The sequence below is a fragment of the Chamaea fasciata genome, unplaced genomic scaffold (genome assembly GCF_029207755.1).
Source record: "Chamaea fasciata isolate MVZ Bird 193981 ecotype frontalis unplaced genomic scaffold, bChaFas1.0.hap1 SCAF_25, whole genome shotgun sequence".
Taxonomy (NCBI): domain Eukaryota; kingdom Metazoa; phylum Chordata; class Aves; order Passeriformes; family Sylviidae; genus Chamaea; species Chamaea fasciata.
Window position 1 is genome coordinate 4,248,797 of NW_027094110.1, and position 24,238 is coordinate 4,273,034.

Below are 24,238 nucleotides of genomic sequence, written 5' to 3' on the forward strand. Positions count from 1 at the left end.
GGTGAGACCCTAGAGCTGTGGCTGCCCCTGGATCCCTGGGAGCGCCCAAGGCCAGGCTGGACGGGGCTTGGCGCAGCCTGGATAAATGGGACTCGCTTTAAGGTCCCTTCCCGCCCAAACCATGCTGGGAGTGTGGCCCCGCCCCGCCCGCAGCGCGAGCAGCCAATGGGGAGCGAGCACCGCCCACAACGGGGCGGGGTCTCCTCGGCACGAGGGGCACTGAGGGGAATTCGGACGGTGCCGGGTTCGGATCCCGGGGCGTCCCGATCCCCATCCCGATCCCGATCCCCATCCCCATCCCGATCCCGAACCCGGCCCCATCCCGGTCCCGGTCCAGAGTCCAGGGCCCTGCCTGCCTCGCTGGCCGAGGGCTGCTCCTTCACCTGGAGCCCACCCCTTGTCCCGGATGCAGCAGGTGCCCTCAGGGCTTGGGGGAGAGCTCTGGCCGCGCGGATGGAGTTCTCTCCGGGAGTCATTTATTCCAGGTTATTTTTATTAGGAAGTTTTTTTCAAATTCAAGACACAAAGTCGATAAACGCCACTTCGGAACACATCATAGGGAAGCGAAAGCTAATTTCAGCCACGGTTTTTGTTTTCTTTCAAAGCAAGAGGTAATTCTGCCACAGACTTGGCAGCATGAACCGAGACGCCAGTTCTGTCCAAAATCAGATTTTATGCTGTACCATACACATTATCCTGGAAGTGGTTTGTGTTATGGAGAACCTCGTGGCTGGAGCACCAATAGAGAGGAAAAAGATTGAAAAGCTTTATTTATGTACATTTTCTATGAACAGTCTCCGATGTTGTTAATCCATAGCCTGCAAAGGCTGTACAACACAGCATTTCAGGGCTTAAGACAACTCAATTTCTTTTTCAAGACACATGAAACGTGTTTTGTTATAAAACTATCAGTATCAAGACAAGCGAAATAAGAGTTTTCATTGTAGGGATGTCACAGGGCTGAGCTTCATCAGCCGCTGTGTGATCTCTGAGAGGTACCAAAACTGGCTGAGGTTTCCCTGTGACAAAGGAAGCTCCCACTGAAATCAGTTACTTAGAAAAATTAGACAAGGGAAATGTGAATAAGGATGTTTAGAGACACAATAAGGGCATCAGCAACTTACGTCTTTATGCTTTAGAACAAACTGTTTGACAGAAGAACAAGAAAATGTGTGTGATGTGCTTTCAGAATTATATTACCTGGAGGGATGTGATCTTTTGTCACCTTCCTCTGACACAGGTGCAAGGGACAGTATAAATGGGTATTTTTGCTGCCTTACGTGGCAGTAACTCTCAAAAAACACCTTCAGTTCCTAAGATGCAGAGAAAACTGCAATTACATTAAGCACCTTGCAACAGCAGGAAACTACAAAAGACCTTTATCCCTGGATTCTGTTAAAGGCACTAGTATATGAATAACATGTTGATTTCCAGCTTAATTTATACCAATAACTTAGAGAACTAAACCAGTAACAGGTATTGTCCTGTCCCTGGTATGCAGTGCAAGTATCCCCTAGACCTAAATAACAGTAACCCTAGAGCTTATGCAGGAATGCTCAGAAAATTAATGCCCTCTTTACAGGAAGAAAAAAAAAAACAAATCCCAAACCCAAAACACTTCAGCAGAAAGTTTGGTGGCTCGAGTCTGAATTTATAGAAGGTTTTTTGCTATCACTTTTCTTAAGGCACTGGGGTGGTTTTGTACTTCTGGGGGAGTGGAGGGCTGGGGAAGCAACAGCAGGTTCTGCAAGCTGCCTTGGCATTCAGTGCATCCCAAAGCAGGAGTGGGCATCTTCCAACTTCCTCAGGAAACAATAAATAAAGAGATAAACTCTGGTCCTGTCGTTACATTCTGGTGCTATGAGTTTGAGGAATGAAACCCAATGATGTGAAGATGTGTTTAAAATGAATAGAATACTGTCATTATGAGGGGGAGTGTAACACAAGGCAATTGCTTTATTTGCAATCAGTTTCTTTCCCTGTAGGGCAACAATCTTGAAACCTGAACCACTGGCTGTGGTGCTGTTTTTACTGATTTTCTTGGAAAACTGGCTTGTCCCGAGTGGCAGAAATGACACTCTACAAGAGTTTCTTCTTTCTGCCAGTACTACCTTGGGACACACACCCCAGCTGGGCACTACCCCATCATTTCTTCAGAGCACAACCATTGTAGGGACAGCCTCAGGTACACCTGGGAGCCAGAAATTGCTTTGCTGGCTGCTGTGTTAAACTGATGTCTAAGTTTCAGCTTGAGAGCCTCGTGGATTTGCTGCCACCGCCATTCTCCCAGCTGAGCCTGTCTTAGGAGCAAGCAGAAGCTCAGCACCCTGTTTCCTCTTCTGGTTCTCGCAGAATGAGGTCCCAGGCCCTGTTTTTAATTAACATCCATTGCTAATCAGCTGTGACAGAGTGACACAAGCCTGACTCTTCTCTGGTGTGTGATCTCATGTGTCCCTGCCAGCCTAAAGCTTGGCCTGGACACGGCTCAGTCAGCAGTGCCAGCTGTGCCCAGCTCTTAGTGCAGGGCCACAGCTCGTGGTTGGATGACTGGAAAAGAAAAATCCATGTAAAGGACACCAAGATGTGTCAGCTAAACCAGAGACTTGCAGCAGCAGCACTGCCCCAAGTCCTGAAGTGACAAAAAAGTGATGGGAGTTTGAGTTTCTTTGGGGAATAAGAGATAAAAAAATAATAGATAAAGGGTGGTATATCCCACACAAGCATGTGCACTAGAATACACATATTTCCTGGAATCCCATTTTGTTCCACTGCGTTTCAGTGGAACAAGGAGCCCGTGACTTGTAAATTCCAAGGCCTCTTAGACAATGGTCTATTGGAATGTGTAGTTTAATTGAACTTCTCCCCATCATGTATGAAACAACTGCATCAGGAATCTGAACTGGTGATCACCAGATCTGCTGCTATGGGGGTACAGTTAGCAAAAAGCTGTTCTCTGAAACCGTGAATTATCTCGAGTAAACCAAAAATTAAGGGATGTTGAACCTTTGATGTGATTTCTTTTTCTGGGGACAACCTTTCTCCCTTCTAGGCTGGTTCAAAAGGAACATTCTCTTATGAATAAATATAACAAATAGAATTAAAACCTAGAAACAAACTACGTAAACGCAAGCCCTGAGGTATTTCAAGCACACAGTGTAATTTTTATACCTGACATGCAATCTAAAGGTGCCAGGAAGAAAACTTCACGGCTCTGTAAAAACGTCCCATCTTTCTTTCCTGCCTTCTGCCCCCAGGAAAGGGCAAGAGGTTGAGGTAAGAGCCCCGTGGAAGCTGTGATAGTCACAGAAGCAGAAACTGAGGATATTAAAGTGCTGTGTGTCTTTTCTGACCACTTTCACTCTTTGTTTGGCTTCCACAGGCCAGTTAGATTCTCCAGAGATCTGACAAAGGGGCTGCTGTTCTGGACCTAGGCTCCACTCCTGCACCAGTTTGTGGCCACAGTGATTTTGGGGCAAAGGGGCTGCTCAACGTGGATTTTAGTGGCCTCTTGAACTCATGGTTGGGTTTTTTGGTGTGTCTCAGCCTAGCTTGGGAAGCTTGAGCACACTTTGCACTGCAGTTGGTCCCAAATGACTGCCTGGTCTTCCCAGCTTCCCACCTCTTTCCCCCTCTTCCTTTAGCCCACATCTCCTTGGACATGTTTTCTCCCCCAGAGCTTTCTGCATTTACATGAAGGGTCCAGTCCTACAAAAAATAAATACCCAGTCTCTGCATGACAGTGAACTCAGTGGGTCTGCTCATATGAATTCAAATTTGCTGGAGCAGGCCCTTAGGCATTAATTATTTTTTAAAATAAAGTCCAATTTTATTAGTTCTACTCTGCTTGGGCTTTGAAAAATAAAGTCACAAAATGGATCACAGGTCTTACAATGGCATTTGTCCCTCTGCTAATTCTTGGCCAACAGGGGCTGGGTGTGAGGGGGTTCAGAGCACTGTGTCCCTGCGAGGCGTGCACACCGCGCACAGGGACACTCTGGATGCACACACAGCATGTTCCACCTGCAGGTACTGCACATCCAGGGACCTGCTCACATCCAGATGTGTTTGTAAGGAGGGAGATGCATGCGCTTACACCAAGTCTATACATGTGTAAACTCTTAATTGCACATATACAAACATTAAAAATCAAATTAGTCTTAGATGCACCTTTGCTTTTTTTCATTAAAAAGGACATTTTAACCCCCTTTTTTTTGTTCACTTTAGTTTTACTGTAACTAATACAATTCACCTGATCACCTAATGGGATATTTTCCTCTCAGTATGTTAAAACACTGATTAAGATGCATTACAATTATTAAATTGGGTAGAAGAGCACTTCTTGTAAGCTTAGTCTGGAACTCCTGGGGCATTGTTGTGCAGTGACAGTTTTAGATAATTTCTCTCATGTTACGGATCGTACAGCACAGAATCATGCTGAATATCATGCCAAAGATCTAGAAGAGAAGGGATGTGATTTAGGGAACCATTTACAAAACAGTTACAAAACAATTTGCATATGAGACAATCTGAAGGTCCCTATGGCAGAGCAGTGACTGCTTCCATCTACAAACCCCAAAACATCAGACACTAAACATGGAAGAAGTTTCACTGATTTTATCAGCTCACACTGGTGTCACTGTTCTTAGTTTTAAGTGTCCAGGCAAGCACAGCTGCCCCAAATATTAACGTTATTAACATCAATTAAATCACATCATAACTGTGACTATTGGCAGTATCCTGGTATTGCACAGGAGCATTCTGAGTTTCAGATGCTTCTACATGGAATATGACATTAAATCTGAACCCCCACTCGTGTCAGGGAACTTGTTCACTAGAGGAAATGATAAAGGCAGAGAGCAGTGGGTGTTGCCAGAGGCTCTGCTTTCTTGCCACAGGTCAGTTCTCCAAAGCAGCTGCCTCCTGAGGCTGCACTGCTGAGGGTGGGAGATGGGCAGTTAAAGCACTGGGTTCATGTCCCCTCCCCACACGTCTCCCTAAGGACGGGCACAGCTGAGCTCCCACAGCCCAGCAAGTGGCAGAAACAAGCACAGAAAAAGGCGCAGGTGCATTTCTGCTGCTGAAGAGCTTGTGGTCACTTCAGGACCTTTGCTGTGTCTGCGGTGGGGATCCAAGGGGAGATGATCCCAGTTCTGGTGCGTCCTTGATTGTCTTTACTGATCTCTGTCCCACCCCTGCTGCCTGGCTGTGTTTTTGAGTCCCTTCATGTTTCATACAAACCCCAGGATTGTTTAATATGCTCACCATGGTTTCTGTTACCTGCAGAAACCCTCCAGCTGCTTTTCAGTGTCCACATAAATCTGTGAACATCCTGCTCTTCCCAGCAGCTAAAAGGAGCGTTTCTTTACTGATCCTGTGGCTCTTCATGCTGCTGCAGTCTGAGTGTGAAAGAGTGCTGGAAAAAGCTTTGTGCTAAAGCCTGGTGAGCCCCAGCCTGCCGGTCCTGTCCCGGGGACAGGGTGACATCTATTGGTCACAGCTCTAGCGGGTACTCTTAATTCCTTATGAAAACTAAGGAATGTATCCTAAAGGGTTTAGAGCATCAGACTGCAGATCTTTTGGCATACATTAAATGCTGCTTCAGCTGTTTGCTTTTCAGTTTGGTTCATGTGCCCTCTGCTCTACTCTTACAACAAAAGATTACCATTACTTTGGACCCTGTGTAAGGACACAAAACAAACTCGAAAAACACAGTCACAACAGCCCTGCTTGCAGTGATGGGGGCAATTCCCAGGGAGAAGACACACTGGAAGTGACAATAATTGAGGAAATCTCACCAGCTGCTGCAAAATACCTTCCACAAAGCCTTGAGTAAGGGACAGGGTACTGGGCACAAGGAGAGACTGGAGAACATGGATTTACTCACTGTGATGCTAGCAATTGCAATTCCAACAATTCCAACTAAGTGCAGATGAGTATCAATTACATTCTGAATTTCAACCAGGCAGTTCTGTTAAAAACAAAATCAAAATTATTTTTTTTTATGCCTGGAAATCTGTATTTCAACCAATTCTATCAGCTGTTCTCACTGAACAACAGATAAACACAAAAATATTAGTGCAGTCACCGTCCTTATTCGTGCATCTTAACCTTGAGTTTTGCTGGATCATTTTCCCAGCATCTTCCCTTTTCTGGTGAGGCATCTGTACCTCTTGCCTGGAGTGGCTGACACATGCAAGTAATTTTCTTACACTCAGTTTTTTCCCTAAATTTAAGCTCCTTTATATAACAGGCCGTGCTAAATCAGGAGGTTTGGTGCTTCATTTTGACATTGAACTCACAAGCAGATTCCAGAAAAAACAGAAATTACAGAAATATCTTTCTTAACACCAATGAAGTTTCTAGACAGGAGGCTCCATGCATGACTAAGGTGGGAACTTGCCAACATTCAGCCTCCGTGGGGAATTTGGGGTCCTGTTCTGTTCCCTCCTTCTCCCTTTTCCTTTCAGATGATGCAATATTGTCTCAGCTGCTATGGGACGCCACAAACAGGTGTCAATGACTGAGGGCAATATGACCTCCAGCTTAATTCTGCCTCCACTCTGCTCCATGCCATAAGGAATTTCATGCTGGAATTTGCACGGTAAAAAGGAACATCTTCCTTTCTTTTACTTACAGAATGTCTCCGATTTTACTGAGGAACTGAGATGAAAGAGGGATTAGAACAAGCAGGACAGAGGACACTTGCCTTTGGCAGCTGGATGTTCTCTGGACAGGGTAATCCCGTTTGTTCCACATTACCTTTACCACAGCACTGGAGCTGAATGAGAGAGAGATGAAGGATCAAAGAGGGGGAAATCACAGACTCTTTCATACTGAAAGTGAGACAATAAATAACTAAAAAAAAAAAATCTGTACAGATCAAGTAATAACCTTATTCTCTACATTTAAACTGCAGCTTTTGGTAGAGTTCCAACTGCATGGGACAAAATTCTCAAAAATTAGTTTCAATTGTTCGAGGCCACAGCAAACAGGCACATTTGTATTAACAACAATGTCCAGAAGGGATTTTTGTTACAGTATTTCATAACAAAGCAAACAAGTGGATTTGGGAAAAGCAGATCCCTGGCTTACAAGAAAACAGGAGTTGTTAAAGGGAAAATGCAGAAAGTTCAAATATCACATACAGAGTTATGGGCAATGTACAAAAGCTACAGCAGAGAATGCTGGAATTTTATTTCTGACACAACATTGTGCTGGGTTTGGAGACAGTAATAAATCAGAGTTTCAGAGGGTTTGTTTTTCCTGTTTGCCTATCTCCCACAAAATGCTTGGAATTCCTCCTTGGGTCAGAAATAAGAGCTATGGGAGAAGGACAAAAGGGTCTGAGGTTGTGAAATGTTTGTTCTAAAGAACGTGGGAATTGCTGTAAGGAGCAACAAAGCTTGGGCTTGCTCTCCATGGGAGGCGGTGTAGATCCAGGGTGGACACAAACAGGATTAAAGAAGTCACAGGTTGTAACTCTGATTCAGACATTCACTTTTTGGGTGGCCTGAACTGTGTCACACATGTGCTTTTGGTCTTTCACTGACTTGGTTCAGCCACGCTGTATGTCCCAGGACACAGGTCACGTTTTCTCTGACAGATGCAGAGGGATGCAGACATTTCTCCCTCCGTCTGCATTTGCAAGTATTTATCTGTGGATTTCAATATGCAGAAGGGCCATAACAGTCATTTCTTCTGCACACAAAAACCAGAGGCATCAGAAATTTCAAAGCAAATGTAGAGATCCAAAAACCAGAATTCTGACAGAGCCCTCAGGAAACTCTCAGGGTTGTGAGCCTCTGGATTTTAAGTTCATTCAGTTCTATTTTGCCATACCTCAGAGGGAGGAATTGTGGATTCTAATGGGCAGGGTGACAGTGGAGCAGTGGATGAGGTGTTAGGGTGGAGAAGTACTCACAGCCACGTGGTAGCGATAGATGGTACTGTTGACCTTCCCCACTGGGTTTTTCATGTAGTCCTCATAAGCATCTTCGTAGATTTTCTGGGCTTCCTGTATTGCCTGCAGAAATCAGACTTTCTAAGTGAGATGCAAATCAGTCTTACCCCCAGTCCAAGACTTTCACCTTGTGTCCTCAACCTTCAGGGCAAAAAGTTGTGCCTGGTAAACAGGGAAGGTGACTCAAAAGCCAAAAGGGTTTGTGGCCTGAGTCAGAACGTTCATGGGCTCAATTCTGTGCTTTGGTTAAACAGTCTGAGTTGGGGAAGCTCAGTGCCTAAATTTGTCTGCCCTTCTCCCAGGCAGTACCCTCTTTTCATACAGTTCCCCTTGATGTTCCTTCAAGGCTGAACCACATCACCACTTTTTCTTGAACAGAGGAGGCAAAAACTTCATCCTATTCCAAACTTGTGATTACACAAGCTGTCATTGGTTCCAGATAAGAATGTCAGAGAGTCTTCCAGGGAAAAGTCTCCTGGAAAGTTTTCCTATGGAAGAGCCAGGTCAGTGGGCACTGGAATCCATAACTCCCCCATTATTACATCCGAGGCTGTTTGCTACTTACCACTTTCTTGCCTATGAAGGCAAATACTCCAGCAGTGACCTCACCTGCAAATATCACCAACAGGCAAGCAAAGAACTGCAGAGGAAGGAGAGAATCTCACATGAGTGAAGCTTGTTCATGGGGGCTGCCAGCCAGCCCCTCGTCCTCCCCAGGCCTCGAGAGCCCACCCTGAACCAAAGCTCCTGAGGAGGCGCTGCACAGGGCTGCCAAGGCAGGTTTCTTGTCACAATCAAACAAAGGGGAAATGGCAAAGATGTGGTTCAGAGGGAGCTTCAGGGAAATCAGAGGGTAATTCCAGGGAATACATCACAAGGGACAAGCAAAGACACCTCTACATGTATGCCAGCTCTGCAGTAGCGTGGTGGCTGCTGAGTCCAGAGAAACTGGATTAGCCAGGAAAAAGACATAAGAGGTGTTGGACTATAAAGATCTTTCCATTAATAACACCAAGGACTGAATGCTTTGGATGGTTTTCCTGCACAGCCCAGGCCCTGGAAACCTTTTACTCACTGTTCCAATTAAGCACTGGGACTCCCGTGCTGCTCCACAGCACCCGAAAAATCCAACTGCTGACATGATGGCCCCTGCTCCCACCAGTACATAGAGTCCTGTGGAAATCAGAGCCAGGCAACAATTTCAGAAGCTTTCTCTCCTTAAAGTCTGCTACCTATTTCATCAGCCTCACCCATTTACAGATAGAACAAGGTCTCTGGCTCTCACAAAACTGGTTGCACAGAAAAGGTTCTTTGACCACGTGAGGAGAGCAATACTTTCTTCAGAATTCTCGGAGAATGAAGTAAGACAATTTGAGATTAGCTCAGTTGGTTAGAGCACAGTGCTGGAAACACCGACTTTGCAGGTTTAATTCCTGGATGGGCCATTCACCTCATGATCATTGTTGGGCCATCCCTTCCAACTGAGAATATTCTGTGATAAGAATCTGTGACTTCCACCTTCCAAGTTTGCTGTCCCAGGGACAGCTCAGTGCAGGAAGAACAAGCCTCACACCAATCCAGAACCTCCTTACACCTCTGTAATAAGCAATGTAAGGCAAAAACCCCCCAGCTTTGCTAGAGGGATTATTTCTGGGAAACCTGGGGCTGGAAATGTGCTGTACTGCCCTGCAGGGGGGAACCGAAAGGAACATGGGAGATGGCAGCATGGCCCCATACAGATCTAGAACCCTAGCTTTAACCTGACACCTAGAAATACTCTTTTTCAATAGGTGTTTTGTTTTTATTTTTTTGCATGGGCTTTATCTAGGACAAAAGGAAGTCAGAGCACAGAGTTTTTCTTTCCTCACTCGTGAACGTATGTGGTTTGATCTGCGCTTAGGCAACACACGGGTTCCTGTGGGGGTCAGCTCCCACCAGACCACAACCACGAGGCTGTGCCTTGGCTCTGGTACCGCGTTGGTGTAATTCCAGTCCTTGCCCTGTGCAGGACGTGCAGAAATCTGCCGTGCCAAGCCACTGCTGGGGAAAAGAGCTTCATCTTCCTTCCCCTCGTGTCCTTCTGGTGAGGGACAGTGGAGCTGCAGGCGGAGCGCACTAGAGGGCACAGTGAGCCTTGCTCCAGCCGGGACTCCCCAGGCTTCCAATGAGAGCCTTTAGTGTGCTCAGTTACCAGTGTAAACATTATTATAAAACCCGACCCAGGGTTAGCAGAGCTGCTGGAATTTGCTGTTAGCAGGCCTTGTGTAACCGGGACTAGAAAATCCTACAGACGACAATTTGCAATTGCTAGGAAAATGTAAAACCAGTCAATGCTTGAGTGCAGAGCTTCCGTGCAGCTGCTCAGCCTCACTGGTGCAGCCTGCCCCGGGAAGGCAAACTCCGGCCACATCACCCTCCAGTCTCCCTGTCTATCCCAGTTCTTGGGATCCTTCTCCCCTCCCTCCCTCCTTCTGCCCCAGTTCCTGCTGAGAGATACATTCTGCTAAATAGCAATAGAACAATTACAAGTAATATGGCCCTTTGCCCCACTAATTGTAATATACACGGTGCTGGGGGGACACTATTTGCTCTCTGTGTTGGCAGCTCTTATTCCATGTTTTCTGGATTTTTAGTAGTCAGCCACCTGGGACTTACTGGGACTGAGCATTCTTCAGGCTATACTTGTACAAATGTTCACAGCACTGCTTTTTACTAATGTACAAAGATATTTATGGCTCAGGGGAGAAAGGTCAGATGGAAGATGAATTGGAAAAGACAAAAAACCCTTGCTCAGGTGCAGAACCTGGTGCTCAAGAGCCAAACACCAACACTGCCATTTCCTGGGATCTCCATGGCAACAAACACAGTATAATTACAAAGAAGTTTCCTGGACGTATTCAGTTTGTCACTCCCTGCTCTTGTCCCTGCACTTATCAGGCCACTTAGCAAAGATAAATTTGAGTAAGGAGACAGGAAAGGAGTCTTCCCATTTCCTTCTGTTATTTGCAGCTAGGAAAGACAAAGCTCGGTGAGTGTCAGCGCTGAGACCACTTTCAGGATTTTGGATTTGCATTTGTCAGAGAAACAGCCTGAGCATTTCACTCGCATGACTCAGAGCTAAACCACTACCTCAATGAGAACTTCCCTTTTAAGGCGTGTTACAGGAAGAACTCACACCACTCGCTAAACAAAGCTGAGCCCCACAGCTGAGCCAGCCAGGAGTTAAAATGCACCTTCTTGCATCTTCTGCTCAGGAGAGTTCATCCCACTTTGCCCTTTCTGAGCCTGGGACTACCACTTGCTGATACCCAGCTATTTCTAGATGAAAAATAATGTTGGCACTTAAAATTTCCACAAAATTAAATCTATTTTTACTTTTCCACTATATATACACACATGTAATCTTTCACACAGCAATGAAACTTGTGATTTTGGGGCTGCCCTGAGGCCAGGACTTGGCCTCAATGATCCTTGTGAATCCTTTCCAATTCTGAGTATTCCAGGAGACACATGAAGAGTAGCTTGAAAAAATTTCAAAGGGGCCAAGTTAGTTCTCAGCTTGCACTGAGAGGTTTCCCAGCACCCCCATCCAGGGATGCTCAGTGGAAGATGACTTCCAGGAAGTTTGTTATAATTTATGGCTTAAACATCTTCGTGAAGGACTTCTGCCTATTGTAGAAAAGCTGTATTACAAAAGCTGCTGAGAAGCCCACCACGCCCTGACTAAGGCCCTGCTCACTACTCGAGATAAGATAAAGGGGCTCAGCTCAGGTCTGGGGATACATTCCCAGGGGGATGGAGCTCAGCACCCTCGGGGTGGAGACCGCAGCCCCGGGGCTGTCAGCGGCCAGGCTCGCACAGACCCTCGCACCAAAGGGCAGGAGGAAGAGAGGTTTTGGATGTGTGCTGAAAAAACCCTCTGGCCAGAGGCAGTGAACGCACATCCTGGGCTGAGCACCGGGGCCCAGCTGTGCCCCCGCACCCCGGGAAAAGCCGCGAGGGACAGCAGAGTCCTGGCCCATCAAAGGGCTCCCCAGACCCTGCGCCAGAGCACTGCACATGATGCAACAGATCCAGAGCCTTGCAAGGGACAGCGGCAAACCTAGCGCCCCTCAGGGCCCAAAACCTTTACTAATCCACTGGATTCTACACTGTGTGGCGGAGGAGGATCCTCACCACGCAGAGAAGCAGAGGGAGGGGAGCAATGAGACATCGCTGGGACACTCGGATGGGTGATATACTTCCACCTAACCCCTGCCACTGTGTCCCTGTCTGCACCCTTTTCTTTTTCTCTTTCTTTTCTCTTTCTTTCTCTTTGCCTCTTTTGCTATTAAATAAAATATATCAAATTTTTGGCACCAACGTCTAACCTTGTTTGGTTTTAATAATGTTTTTTTGGGTAGACTTTGAACCTTTCTGGGTTTGATCCGTTTTATTCACAGACTTAGTTTACTTTGCTCTTCTGTGTTCAAACTGGTTTGTAACAATACCGAAGCTGTAGATACAGAAATATCCTGGGGGGTAAGCACGTAAGACAAGGATCTGGTATTTCTCTTCTTAGAGGGCTGTACACAGCAATGTAGGCATGATCACCTCAAATTCTTCATAAGAACAAGACCTAAATTTAAAGTGAGACCCTCTAGTCTCACTTTAAATTTAGGTCAAAAAAGCAAAGGTTGGCAATGTCTGGCACACAGCCCTTGGAATCCCAGCCTTACCTAAAGGCACCAAGCACTGAGAGCTGTCAGGATCAGCAGTGCAAATCCAGACATTTGGTTGTTAATATCACACCTTTCCTTGCAATAGTATCCAGTGTCAGAAGTACCTCAGCTTCACTAAAACCCATTCCTTCCCAAAAAGCAGGATGGAAAGCCTTAATCAGCTTCTATTCATCAGCACTTCCATTGTAAAATACAAAGCCTTGGCATGGCCTCCAACTTGGCATCTACAGCGCAGCAGGGAAACAAAAAAAAGTCAGTTTATAGCCACGAAATGGAACAGGTTTGAGAGCTACAAACTGACACAAAAAGTTCACCACAAAGCTCAACATGGCAAAAAGAAGTGTGTGAGTCAGGACAGGGTAGAGAGCTTGTTTTGGTGAGTGGAAAATGATGAGAAGACTGTCCAGCTGCAGCTTTTTGTGCAGCAGAAGGAAAAAAGTACAAGGTGGAAAGGAAGCAAAAGTTTGTGGCCTGTGTGAATTTTTTCCTCTCACCTCTTGTTGCCTCTGTTCATTTCCTGCAATTCTGCTCTTTGGTCTGTGTGTGCTCATGAAGAGGAGAGAAGGTTTGGCACCTAACGGGAGAGCAGGGAATGCAGAGAGCAGGAATGCTGCTGTGGCACTGAGGAGAGCTAAAGTGGCCCCAGTGACAGAGCTCTGCCATCTGGGATTGCCCACAACGGGAATATTTATTCCACCTGCGTTTAGGACCCACAGACAGGTCAGTCTCAGGGCCTGAATGCAAAGAGATGAAGAGGCACATTCCAAAGATTTAAATCCATGTGCAAATCTGTCAAAAAATCGGTTGATTTAGGCAGACACAGCCAGTGCACTGATTACTGAGGGGCTTCTGGAGGAAACCGGGGCTTCTTTATAACCACAAGAGGATGAAAAACAACGTGTCACAGGACTGGGGATTTTTTGGACAGAGCCTATTCTCTTCTTTTTTTTTTTCTTTTTTTTTTTTTTTTTTTTTTTTTTTTTTTTTTGGTGAGGAAATATTGAGGTTTTGGGGTGTGGTTTGTTTTGCTGTGCTGACACCTTCCCTCTCCCTCCCCCCCTCCGTTTTTTATAGATGCAAAGAGAAATGAAGACTTCTCCTTTTATCAGTGAGTCAAGTGAGAGAACACCTGATAACAAACTGATTTCCCTTCTGGCTGTCACTTAGTGAGTGTAAGAGGGGAAACCCCTTCTTCTGCCATTGTTTTATTTTGCAAAGACAAATTTGGAAAGCCATATAGCAGCAGATTTTCTGTATATTTGATTTTTTGATTCTTCCCATGGGGAAAATCATTCTTTCCTGAAAGGAAATTGTCAAATGGGGGTATTCCCTGTGAAAATTCCAACAGGAGGAATTCCCATTTTCTAGCAGACTCTTTGCAATTACAAGGGGAATTCAAATGTTATCTGGCAGTCTCAGAGCATCCTGTGGCTCCCAGTAGGGAAGAATGACAAATCCACAACCCAGCAGATCTCTGGATCAGCCTCGGTGCTCGTGGCACAGAGTTCTTCCCAAAGATACTTCTCCTCTGGATCGAAGGACACATCCCTTCTTGGCAGTACTTGGAGAGAGGAGATCTGCAGGTCTGAAAAAGCACCTTAAAAAGGATCAAGAGATTCTGTGTGTCACTGCCTCTGTGATTAGCAATGATACAGAATTCCATTTCTTTAGGCCAGATGGAAGAGAAAGATGGGATTTTATAGCTACTGGCTGCAATATATTTTTATGTATATCAAGAGTGAGGGAAGGATCAGCCTGGGCTGGAAGAGGTCTAATTTCAGACTCTGGAAGAAAACCCACTCCCAGAGCTACTTTTGTTTGTTTGTTTGTTTTTCCCCAAGTCTGACTGAAGGTTTGAGGCACAAATCCCAGCCTGGAGCCTACTGCAAAGAGCAGGAGCAGACAAACACACCCTGTCTCTGTCTGGCTTTATTTCACATGGGTTTCTTGTTTACCTGGCTGCTATGGGCACTTTCCATTTGAAATAATTATCCTTTTTTTTTCCCCTCTCTTTTGGGCTGAGTAAATAACACTGAACAAACCCCCAACTGTTCCTACTCCACAGAGAGAACAAGCAGCTCTGTTCTGGGGCTGAGGGACCCAGCAGCAGTGATGGCAGAGCCCGGGACCCACACAGGGCTTGAAGAGATTTTCCTGGGCTTGTGTGTTTCTTGCAGCCCAAGAGGCAGATGTCCTCCTCCACGGAAGGACTGAGGCTCTCCAGTCCTTAGGAGGGCACCAAGGAACTCCTAGCACAGACACACTCCTGGAAAATATGAGAAACACAAGTAGGAGTTGGGAAAAAACCGCCAGACAGGGACAGTTGTGTGTGTGGCACCAAACTCCTGGAACAGGCTTGTTACTAGAAATTTCCATTGTATATTTATTTATAAAATACATTTACAGAACTGGAGAAAAGCTGCAGAGGCCTCTAAAGTGACATGAACTTCTGGAGAAGTGGAGCATACCCTTAATTTGAGCATAATGGATGCATCTGATTAAGTGTCTTGTGTGAATTCAGGAGGGATTTCGTGGTTAATCTTCCTGGAACCACAAAAGCATTACAGGCACCAGACAGTTTGGAGGCTTCTGCTGATGCACAAATCATGAATTTCAATTTAAAAGCAGCCTCACTCTAATGTAACATCCCAGTCCAGTTCCTCCCTTTCCCCCAGAACACCAGCCCTCGTTACAAATCTTGCTCACATGCATCCCAGAACCCCAAATAATTACGGCCCAGATTCACTCGAGGCAGTGTGTTCCCAAAGCTGTTCCCAAAGGCTCTGCCAGTGTCTGTCACCCCCAGAGTCTGCTCTGAACTCAGGTGTCACCAACACACCTGTGCCAGCTGGAGCTGTTCTACCCTGGCTGAACTTCAGAGCCCCGTGGCAATGGATTCCACAATTTAATTATGGGAGTAGGGTGGGAAAACTTCCTCCCATGGGAACTGCTCAGAGCTCACACTGTGGTCAGAACCATATGGCCAAATGTCTTGGTACTTTTTCCAGTTTCGTTGCATCCCTTTTGACTGGAACCACAGAATGTCAGGACACTGAGTGCACTGGAAATGTACACAATGATGTTAAGATTTTTAATTGGATTCCCATTTCCTTTCTTCATAATTCCTGACATTTATATCCCTGTTCGACTGCAGTAAGCAAAGCACTTTGTTGTCAGGAGCAACTGATAGCGAGTCTAAGATCATGTTCATGTGTGGTTGTAGCTAATTTAAAGTCTGTCAGTGTTTGCACTGCTTACATTATCTGTTACCACTTGCATCACTTTGTTGATACTGTATTTCTTCTGCCTTTGTAATACTCAGTCATTTGGTATTCTGAAATCCTCTGGTGATTCTCTGCAATCCTCTCTAGATTAGGACACTGGATAATCCTGTGTGTGCATGAGCCAGCTCAATCCAAACCCTCCTGAAGATGTTTTTGAACTGGTATGCCCCAAAAAGGATCCTGAAGGCTTTTTGGTTGCTGGTTTGGTTTTTTTTTTCCAGCAGACAAAATGCTTTCCTCTTAATGGCTTCAAAGTGAACAGTCCAAATGTATTTACAGCTCTGTCAGAGTGAAACACAGCACAGGACATTTCCTTCATGGGAGTTATAATGGGTTATACTGGTTTGCTTGTTATGTAGAAACTGCTTCAGAGCATGCAGAGCTCCTTTTAAAGAGACTGTATGAAAAAGGAGCCTGAGCAGCCCTGGAGTGTGGGGTGCTGCCCCAACAAGAGGAATCGTGGAATCATGGAAGGGTTTGGCTTGCGAGGGTCCTTAAAGATGATGTAGTTCCAGCGTCCTGTCATGGGACACTTTCCACTGTCCCAGGCTGCTCCAAGCCCATCCAGCCTGGCCTTGGACACTTCCAGGGATCAGCCACAGCTGCTCTGGGCACCCTGTGCCAGGGCCTCCCCACCCTCTGAGGTTAATACATTAATGTACCCAGCCATGTCCTGGGGGCATCCAGGGATGGGAAGCACCTTGATCCCGCTTTACTCCCCGCAGGACCAGGGGCAGGTTTATCCCCAGTCACCTCCCGCGGGTGGCTCTTTCCAGAGAGCTCCAAGTGTTGCTGTGATGAGCTCTGGGCTGGCCCTGGGCAGCCTGGCCAGGACAGAGACTCCTGGAGCCCTCCTGGGGCTCAGGGCACCCCGGGCACTCGGTGCTGTCAGGGCTCAGCAGTCTCAGCAGTGCCACCAGCGAGCAGGAACCAGGGTGGAGGAGGAAATGGGGGAACTGTGGGTTTGGCTGCTGCTGTGGGCTGGGGCTGGCTGGCTTTTACACAGCTACAGCAGGGAGAGGAGGGTGGGAGAAGTCACCCAGGAGGACAATTTAATGGGCAAAAAGCATAAAGTGCATTATCATGCTTAAGTGATTAAAGAAAAATAGACTCCTGAACCTCAGCATCCTGCAAATATACAGCAATAACCCTGAGGCAGATGGACAGATTGTTCCATTAAGCTAAATTAGCTTGTTTGGTCAGAATTGCCTTTATTCTTGCCTTTATTCTGTCAGGGGGAATACTGACTTTTAGGAACTGCTGCAAGGTTTTGTGATCCAGAAGAGACTGAGGCCTTTAGAACAACTTTCATTTCAAGTAAGGTTTTCTCAGGGGGTGATAGTGGTGGTGTCATATTTTTAAAGCTAATTTCCAGGGCAGCAGTTTCCGTTTTCCACTCAGGGCCACTATCAGCTTTTTCTAAAACACTCTTCCTGAGTGGCAGAAAATGAACACTGCACACAAGATGATAGGAAAGAAGACAAATTCATTGCTTAAGTCTTAAGTACAGACTAAAAGCCTCTCCAGTAGACGATGGTAGGATCATTTAATGTTCTTCTTGTGGTCTCACATCTCTACACAGAGGCTGCTTTGCCAACAGCTCTCCTTTTAAAGGCTGGTAGAGTTTGAGAGGTGGTGGATTTAGGAGAGAAAATCCTGTTGACTAAGGGTTTAGTGCTTGACTCCAAAACACATGAGTAGAACTTGAACAAAGTGAGGCACAGGAGCAGAGAACTGCAGTTCACATGGATGGAACTCCAGCCAACTCCTGTTTGTATGGGCATCCACTGCTATGGAGAAAAGCTACTAATATCCTTCAGCTCCAGACATGACTTCATATCCGAAGGCACGCTCCATCTAACTGCACCTTTCAAAGCCAGCAGTATCACTCTTGCTCTCACTGACCCCAAGGAAAAGCCACAATCACCCTAAAACTTTTGTCCACAGCTGTTTTGGCCCTGATGGATCCACAGATTGGATCATGGGACTGAAACAAAGAGAGCAGAAAAGAGCAGGAGGGTTGTGAGCTCTGGCTGTGCAGGAGAAGGAACATTTCAAGCCACCCACCCTGATTTGTTTGCATTCATCAGGTTTTGTTACCATTCCTGAGGGAGTTTGTTGAGTACCTACACTTCACTTTTATTGGTGCTGGCAGGGATGGACCCTCTGCACTCCATTTCTGAGGAGTACAGAGTTTGTCCTGCTTGTTGCCCTTTGTCCACCAAAAGCAGAGATGGAAGGAGTCTGGAACTGATCCTTTAAAAGTCCCCAGGTCAGTTTTTGCTTCACAAGTGCTCTACTTGCATTCAGCAGCACTTGGTCTGTACTATTGTGCTTTGGTTATCCTTAAAATTAAGAACAGCACTACTACAAGGAATTAATTAAGGACCAATTAATTGTGAGATAGCAATGCTGACACCCTGAGTTCCCACAAACATCTTATTTCCTTCTGACTTGCAGAGCTTCCTGCCCAGTAAAAAATTTCCCAGTCTTGGTACAGGAGTATCCATAAGGATGAGCAATTCAAGGGAATTCCCTTAACTCTACAGATCTTTTCTCCATTTGAGCAGTGCAGTGTCACAGACAACTCAGATAAAAAGGAATTTGCCAGCTATGGACCTTTGCTGAAATTATCCTTTTTTTTCTTTCATTTTTTCTCTCTCAAGTGCAGCTAAGAGAGGGCTCTATGAACTCTACCAGGGCTGAACTGCAGCTGAACAGGGAAGCCACAGTTTTGCTTCACCACGTGAAACACAGGCACAAAAACTGCACTGTGAGATGGAGTAACATAAAAATACATCCCATTGTAGAGGGAATTCCAAAAGCTGGGGAGCTGCAGGGAGAGGATGTCCAATTTTAGGAGCCTGCTCCAATGTAAGATATGTCTGGTAAAATGGTTGGAGACTGCATGGGTCAAAGAGTTCCAATTCCAGCCTTTTCTGTTGTAGGTTTTTCACTGCAAACTGCAGTGGGGAATATGGATCACCAAACACAAAACCACAAGCAACAGAAAGCTAGGAACACATATGTGCTTGCCCACAGCACTGCTGCCTGTAAGCTGTTCTCCAACCAACAAAAACATCTCAGTGGCTGGAAAAGATGATCAGGCCTGGTTGCCAAGTCATGGCCCGAACTATTCCAGGGGCAGAACAGACAGCTGGACTGCTGGTGAAGAACAGGGCTATTTAAGGAGACTCACTCTGGCCTAATGGAAAATGCAAGGATAGAATTATCAATTATTTTACACTAACCCAACATTTCAGATCCAGGAAAAAAACAATCACAAGGAAGCAGAAGAGAGTAGCTGGTTAAGACTCGGCTGGCAGCTCAGTCCAGGTACAGAAAGAGCAGAATATGCTGCCCTTTAGAAGAAAGAAAATTCACTGTTTTTCAGAAGATGGTGATTCTGGAGTGTTTCAGCCTGCAAAGCAAACTCCAAATGCACCTGCACTGTTGTTCTAAGCACTGACACAAAGTTGATGTGATGACAGGGCCTTGGGTTATCACAAGGAGCCACAAAAGCCATCAGTGGAACAAAGAAATTATTTTTGGATGTATAGCTATAAGCTGATATTTTAAGTCATACTGCTGATGTGCTTTCTCTTTCAGCCCTCAGGGCAGCTGCTCCTGGTGTGCTGCACAGTGTTCCATATTAAGAATTCCTATGTAAAACCCTGGCTGCCACCCAGAAGGCATGTTAGAGAGCAAACACACAGAGCCAAATAAACAACATCCCAGAGACTGAGAAAGGCCCAATACACAACTGCCAAGGGGGACTCCGAGCCGAAATCTCCTACAGAGGGAAAGCTCCTCAGCATGACCTTCAAACACAGCTTTGTCTGCTGCAAACCACACTGAACTGAAACTTCTCACTGTCCTTTTACTACGGCCTTGGTCCCAGGCTGTTGACAGCCTCAGCACGGCTATGCCATCAGATGCTCAGGAGTCACAGCAGCATTTAGCAGGATTTGTAATGAGGGAGGGAGGCCAGCACAAAACTCTTTGGTTTTCTTTCACAGGAATGTTCTGTTCAGTCCCTGTTACAAAAAGGGGCACTTTTGCTTTAGAATTCAGTCCAAAGTGCAAGTTTAAAAGATTTCTGAACATCTCTGTGCCCTGCTCCTGAGCACTTCCTCTCACAGTTACATATTTCAACAGGCAGCTCTATAAATACGTGTGGCAGCCCAAGAGCTGAACGTCATGGTGTCTGATGAAACTTATACAAGAACGTTCCCCAGGACTTCCCAAAATTAACAACTTCGAACAACTTTTGTAATTTCTATACAAGGCAGAAGCAGACTACATCTTTTGGAGATTTAAATACACATGCACCAAAGAATATCTTGTTTACACCGTGTGTCCCAGGCTGTACTGGAGCTGTGGTGCTTATTCACAGCACAGGATGTAGCACTTTCTGCCTTCCAACAAACCAGCAGCACTTGATTTGGAAGGCCAGAACATCCTTCTGTCTTGTTTGCTCTCCTGGGACAAACATAAGTGGATCAGGCAGGGAAGCATTCCAATCTACAGCATGGGGAATTCAGCAGGTATAAACTGGATCTGGAAATGAAGTTGATGATCTAATATGCTGCTGTCATAGCAGCTCAGATGTAAGAGAAAAAGTAAATCATACTTCCTGGCTCTCTGTGGATGTGCTGCAGGGTGTTTTACAATAACCCTCAGGTCCCACACAATGTTTTAATCTGAATGGTTTTATTCAGCCTCACAAAATCCCATGGAAATATTGCTGGACATAACATTCTCCCCATCTATTCCCACGGCTGCACAGCCACTTCTGTGCCTCTAGCCTGGCAGCAAATATTAAAGAAACTTGGGCCTGGGGCTGGGGTGGATTCGAGTCAAAGTCTCCACTGAGAGAATTGGGTTATTTAAGGTACCTGCACAATCTTGGAGTGACGGGAAACTGATGCAGGACACCTCTGGTCAACTCCCAGTCCTTCCACCCTGTCAGAGTGGCTTGGATGACCAGGGCAGGACCGGGTATTCACTCAGACTTGGCATTTGTAGATGGCAAAAATGTTTGCACCAATGGGATTTTACTGGGTCCATCTCTAGGACTGATGAATTAAACAGAAAAAAATCCAACTTTTCTAGTGTAAAGGTTGTTACAGTTGCCAGTGACAGAGAGCTGCAGTTGCTGGCAGTCTCAGACAGATGCTATTTAAAGGTATCCATAGATATGAAACACAGGTGGCATTTCCCAAAAATCCACCTGGAAATCCCAGGGAGAAAAAAGTTATCTTAAATGCTAAAATTAGACATGACTAATCCCAGTCCTGTGGGCACAGGAACTACCTGATTCCTGCCCAGGTTGGACAAACAGCTCCTGAGATGACTGAACACCAGGTAGGTTCACTTTTCAGCCGTGGAAGGATTTGCTCTGACACTTTGGTCCCACTGAGGCCTCCACAGGGAGAACTGCTGAGCAGAATTTTGCTGCTGTCCTGGGAACATTCTGAAAGGACACTTGTTTTGTTGGCTGGCAGCTGCACAGAAAACTCTGGAGGGATATATTGGTGAGCCCCACAAGTCTCTGACCTGTCTCACCTTCTATTCTGAGAGTATTAGCACAATTCACTTAGTATATGTGGGGACTGGATCTAATCCAGGAGAAGAGATTAATTAGGTCTAAGGAAGTGGATGCCAAGCAGAGAAAGGTCAAAAGCCATCACACACAGGGCACACAGCACCAGAATATCCAGTTTTGTGTAGGTCAGCCCAGGAATTGTTGACCTTCCTACAAGTCAATGCGTAAGGTGTGTCACCTGCCCCGGGATGCAACCAAGGCTGGAGGCTGCTGCCCTCCCAGCACTGGAACTTACCCATGAAGAAAAGTTCCGGGGACTTTTTGTCTGTAGCAAACTCAGCCATGGGCCCACCAAAGCGCAGCCACAGCCCGAAGGCAATGACAGCCAGTCCCGCCAGCTGCAACACAAACAGAGCAGTCAGGGCTGCAGGGACAAACGCATGGAGAGCATCACAGGGGTGTCATGGCACCCTTGAAATCCCACAGCTCAGAATTGCACTCTCAGAAAATTCATGCAGCACTTGCCAGGGTCTGGTAACAACAAATTCCTATTACAGTGCAATGTACTTCTTTTTTTCAGCTCTTCAGTGCAGAGGTGCTTCACTAGTCACTTACTAGTGACTGTCAAACCTTGTCAGTCATTTAATCATCAAAACTAGGCCTGAATTGTCATGAGACATGGTGTGGGGCAGGGGACCCCCACCAAAACTAGGAGGTACAAGCGTTGTTACTGGGTAGATATCTTGGATCACAGAAATTACAAACCAGTCATAGATGCTGCCCAGTGCAAGGAAAAATTCCCTTTAATGTGAACGAGATTAGGTCACAAAGGAGTGTCACAGCATGTTTGAGGGGAAAGATCTACAGGTCTTTCTTTGGGTCTCAGCCTCACCACATGCCAGACAGTGCTGGCAGAGAACTCCAGCGTCCCTCAGAAGCAGAGCTGTGTGTCCTGCAGGCAGCTCCAGCATCCCACAAGAGCAGAGCTGTGTGTCCTGCAGGCAGCTCCAGCGTCCCACAGGAGCAGAGCTGTGTGTCCTGCAGGCAGCTCCAGCATCCCACAAGAGCAGAGCTGTGTGTCCTGCAGGCAGCTCCAGCATCCCACAGGAGCAGAGCTGTGTGTCCTGCAGGCAGCTCCAGCATCCCACAGGAGCAGAGTTGTGTGTCCTGCAGGCAGCTCCAGCATCCCACAGGAGCAGGCACAGTGTCCTGCTGCTGTCCAGGCCCAGAGCCTCAGTCTGTGGCATCTGCACAACCTGGACAAGGCTCACAAACACCTGTGGCTTCCCATGTGGGTGCCAGCCTGGCACGGTGCTCCCCTAACCTGTCCTGCATTCTTTGGCACTTGATCCATTGGCACAGCTCCACAAGCCAAGAGAGCAGGCAGTTGTGCAGCTGGAGAGCTCGGGATCCCGGCTTTCCTCACAGATGTGTCCCCAGCAGAGGGTGAGGGTCCCCTTCCACCCTGTCACAGCATGGGGACCTCCCCGCTGGCAGCCTTGGGCTGCCAGGGCCTCTCCAGGCTGTGGAGTGCCCCTGGCAGCTCGGGATGAATGTCCCAGCCAGCTGAGGAGATGGTTCCTTCCATCTCAGCGAAAAGGCAGATAACAAAACACAGTACTTGTCACTTTTGAGAAACAAATAACACAAAGCTTTGTCCTTCTGCTGCCTTGCAGCTGCAGCTGGGCAGCATCACTCTGCCCCTCCAGCTCGAGCACAGCAGCACTGTGTCCCCGGAGCGCGCAGCGCTGTCACCACGAGGGAACAGCCTTTGGTTTAACTGTGCTTCAAGCATAAAGGAGACAAAAGCCCAAAACTGCTTGGTCCAGAGAGGCTGAACAGGATGACTTTGTGACTTCTTTTAAAAAGACCCCAGTGAATCAGAAGGAAAGAAAAAGACATTTAAGAAGATAACATTGCTGATTGTTTTCTGGAAAGCTGAAGGGAGAACAGAGCATGAGGGAAAGTGAGAGAAGAGAAAGCGTGAATTCAGCTGCGTGGAACTGTGAGACTATTGAAAAGGTGCGATGAGGGAAGAATGGACACAGCATTCCCTAAATCTCTTGGGGGTGATGCGAGGACTGTCTTAGGATGAACTTGTAGCAGCTGTTGGCTCTCTACTTGCGATGACATTCGTAAAAAGCACCGTGGTGCTGTGAAATGTTCAGCTCACTGCACTGCACTGGGGGGAACCTCTCCCAGCCTCCTGCTGCAGCCACGTGGTTGCCGGGGAAATGATCGCTACTTTAAATGATCAGTTTAGACAGATGCTGTCTCTGCTCAGCCGTGTCATCTTACACCGAGCCGGTGCTTTCCCAGGCAGAGCTGTATCTCCCTAGGAGCGAGCAGAAGCCGGGAGCGCTGGCCGGGCGCTCCCGCAGCCTCAGCTCGGGCAGGCGATCCCGGCAGGGCTGCCCGGAGGGAGCCGCGCCCGTGCCACCCCCCGGACCCCGGGCACCCCCGGCACCCCCGGCACCCCCGGCACCCCCGGCACCCCCGGCACCCCCGGCACCCCCGGCACCCCGCACCCGCAGCAGGTGCCCCTGCCCCGCCCGGCCCCGCTCCGCCCGGCGCGGCGCTCACCCAGAAGGTCAGGTTGAAGATGAAGAGCAGGATCTTGATGCAGCGCATCCCCCCATAGCCCACGCCCATGGCGGGCGCCGGCTCCGGCAGCAGCTCCCGAGGCGGCTCGGCCCGACTCCGGCGGGGCGGCCCCGGGGGCAGG

The 24,238-nt window shown here is 47.1% G+C and overlaps 1 protein-coding gene across 1 annotated transcript; it reads right to left on the minus strand.

Annotated features, from left to right (window-relative positions):
- Positions 1–472: 472 nt before the first annotated feature.
- TSPAN2 (tetraspanin 2) lies at positions 473–24,238 on the minus strand. Its single transcript, XM_066203888.1, has 8 exons — positions 24,097–24,238; positions 21,809–21,911; positions 9,036–9,133; positions 8,526–8,600; positions 7,922–8,023; positions 6,707–6,778; positions 5,885–5,968; positions 473–4,454 (listed from the first exon to the last, which is right to left on the minus strand). Exons 1-8 carry the CDS (start codon positions 24,163–24,165, stop codon positions 4,389–4,391), a joined length of 669 nt encoding a protein of 222 aa, XP_066059985.1. The 5' UTR covers positions 24,166–24,238; the 3' UTR covers positions 473–4,388.